This window comes from Sinocyclocheilus rhinocerous, unplaced genomic scaffold, assembly GCF_001515625.1.
Source record: "Sinocyclocheilus rhinocerous isolate Xijiao unplaced genomic scaffold, SAMN03320098_v1.1 scaffold26894, whole genome shotgun sequence".
Lineage (NCBI taxonomy): Eukaryota > Metazoa > Chordata > Actinopteri > Cypriniformes > Cyprinidae > Sinocyclocheilus > Sinocyclocheilus rhinocerous.
In genome coordinates, this window is record NW_015627422.1 from 1 (window position 1) to 1,347 (window position 1,347).

General features: G+C 43.1%; 1 protein-coding gene across 1 annotated transcript; it reads right to left on the reverse strand.

Annotated features, from left to right (window-relative positions):
- Positions 1-371: 371 nt before the first annotated feature.
- Positions 372-1,005, reverse strand: LOC107727965 (structural maintenance of chromosomes protein 1A-like; the record flags this gene model as incomplete). Its single annotated transcript, XM_016538016.1, has 3 exons — positions 372-551; positions 631-816; positions 898-1,005. Coding segments are annotated over 3 exons (474 nt in total), but the record flags the coding sequence as incomplete, so codon positions are not given.
- Between the last annotated feature and the right edge of the window lie 342 nt (positions 1,006-1,347).

The following is a 1,347-nucleotide window of genomic DNA, read 5'->3' on the forward strand; positions in this document are numbered from 1 at the left end:
TTTGAGAGACAACTGATGCGTGATCACTGAAGCAGCTCCAGTTATAAGCGCTTTCGGAGTGAGAGTGAATTCCGTTTGATTAGTCTGACTCGTGACTCCCAACAAATCAGATGGGTGGTGGGCGGAGACTGCTTTAGGCCACAGAGTGGTGAGTTCTGACAGGCTGCATCAGAGCCAAATAGCACGTTTCAAAATTAAGTTATTTTATCGGCGAACTGGTTTTGAAAATAACCGATAATCATAAAAATGCTTAATATCGGCGCTGATAATCGGTCGACCCCTAGTCCAGTCACCAACAATCTAATGCACAATACACTCAAAACCTATCCAATAGCTGGATTTTTTGTGACGTGATTTTTTTCCCTTTGTACCTTGTGTCTGTATGGTCCTCCAAAGGCGATCCTGCGAGCATCCTCCACATTTTCACAGACCAGGGCATTTCCACAGGCGTACTGCAGGGCTTTCTTAATGTGTGGTGGCTCATAGCGAATTACATCAATCACCAATTTAGCACCACGCAGCTCACGCAGTTTCTCATCTGTGGGCTTGACCTGTTGAGGACATTATAATACATGAGCCAACTTGCTCAAGCACAACACATTCAGCGAAATAAAAATCCAGTGACAGCACCTCCAGGTAGTCTAGGGGCAGGAAGGTCTCGGGTTCCCCACGCTGCTCTTTTATGTACTGGATACAGTCACGACCCGTCTTCTCAGAGTCCACAATGATGGCGTCCATGTTTTTGCCCAGAACTTTAGTAACAGCAATCTGAAATTTCTTCTGTGTGGGCTGGCACAGGTCAATCAGTCTCCCGTACTGGAAAATGAGATGACCATATGTTAGCATACAGCTATATAAGACACATATATGCAATGACACTGTGAAGTCGCTTCTCACCACTGATCCAGGATACAGCCTCTTGATACTCTCCAGAATCTCAGCCTTACGCTGTTGTCTGCTGTTCTCCTGTCTGTCGATACGAGCATCACCCAGCTGCTCCATCACCTGCAAGAAATATATCATAGAGTTGAGCAAATGACGGCTTTTTTCCCATTGAATAACCTTTCATTCTTTCCTTTAAAAGCTTTTCTGCACCCGTTACAGTTTCTATCAGTTACAGAGTGATTAATGCACATCTCATCAAAAGTGTCATTCTTGGCATGGTTGTGGACACTCCAGAGACTAGGATTAGGTTAAGAGATTATTCAGGTTTCTAAAAAAAACAAAAAACAAACTCATTCTCTGACAAAAGGAGAAATACAGCAAAAGTAATATGGAAGTTACCCCACTTTATCCCTGTACATGAAGCAGCACTAAAAAACTAACTACTTTATTCAGAATTATAGA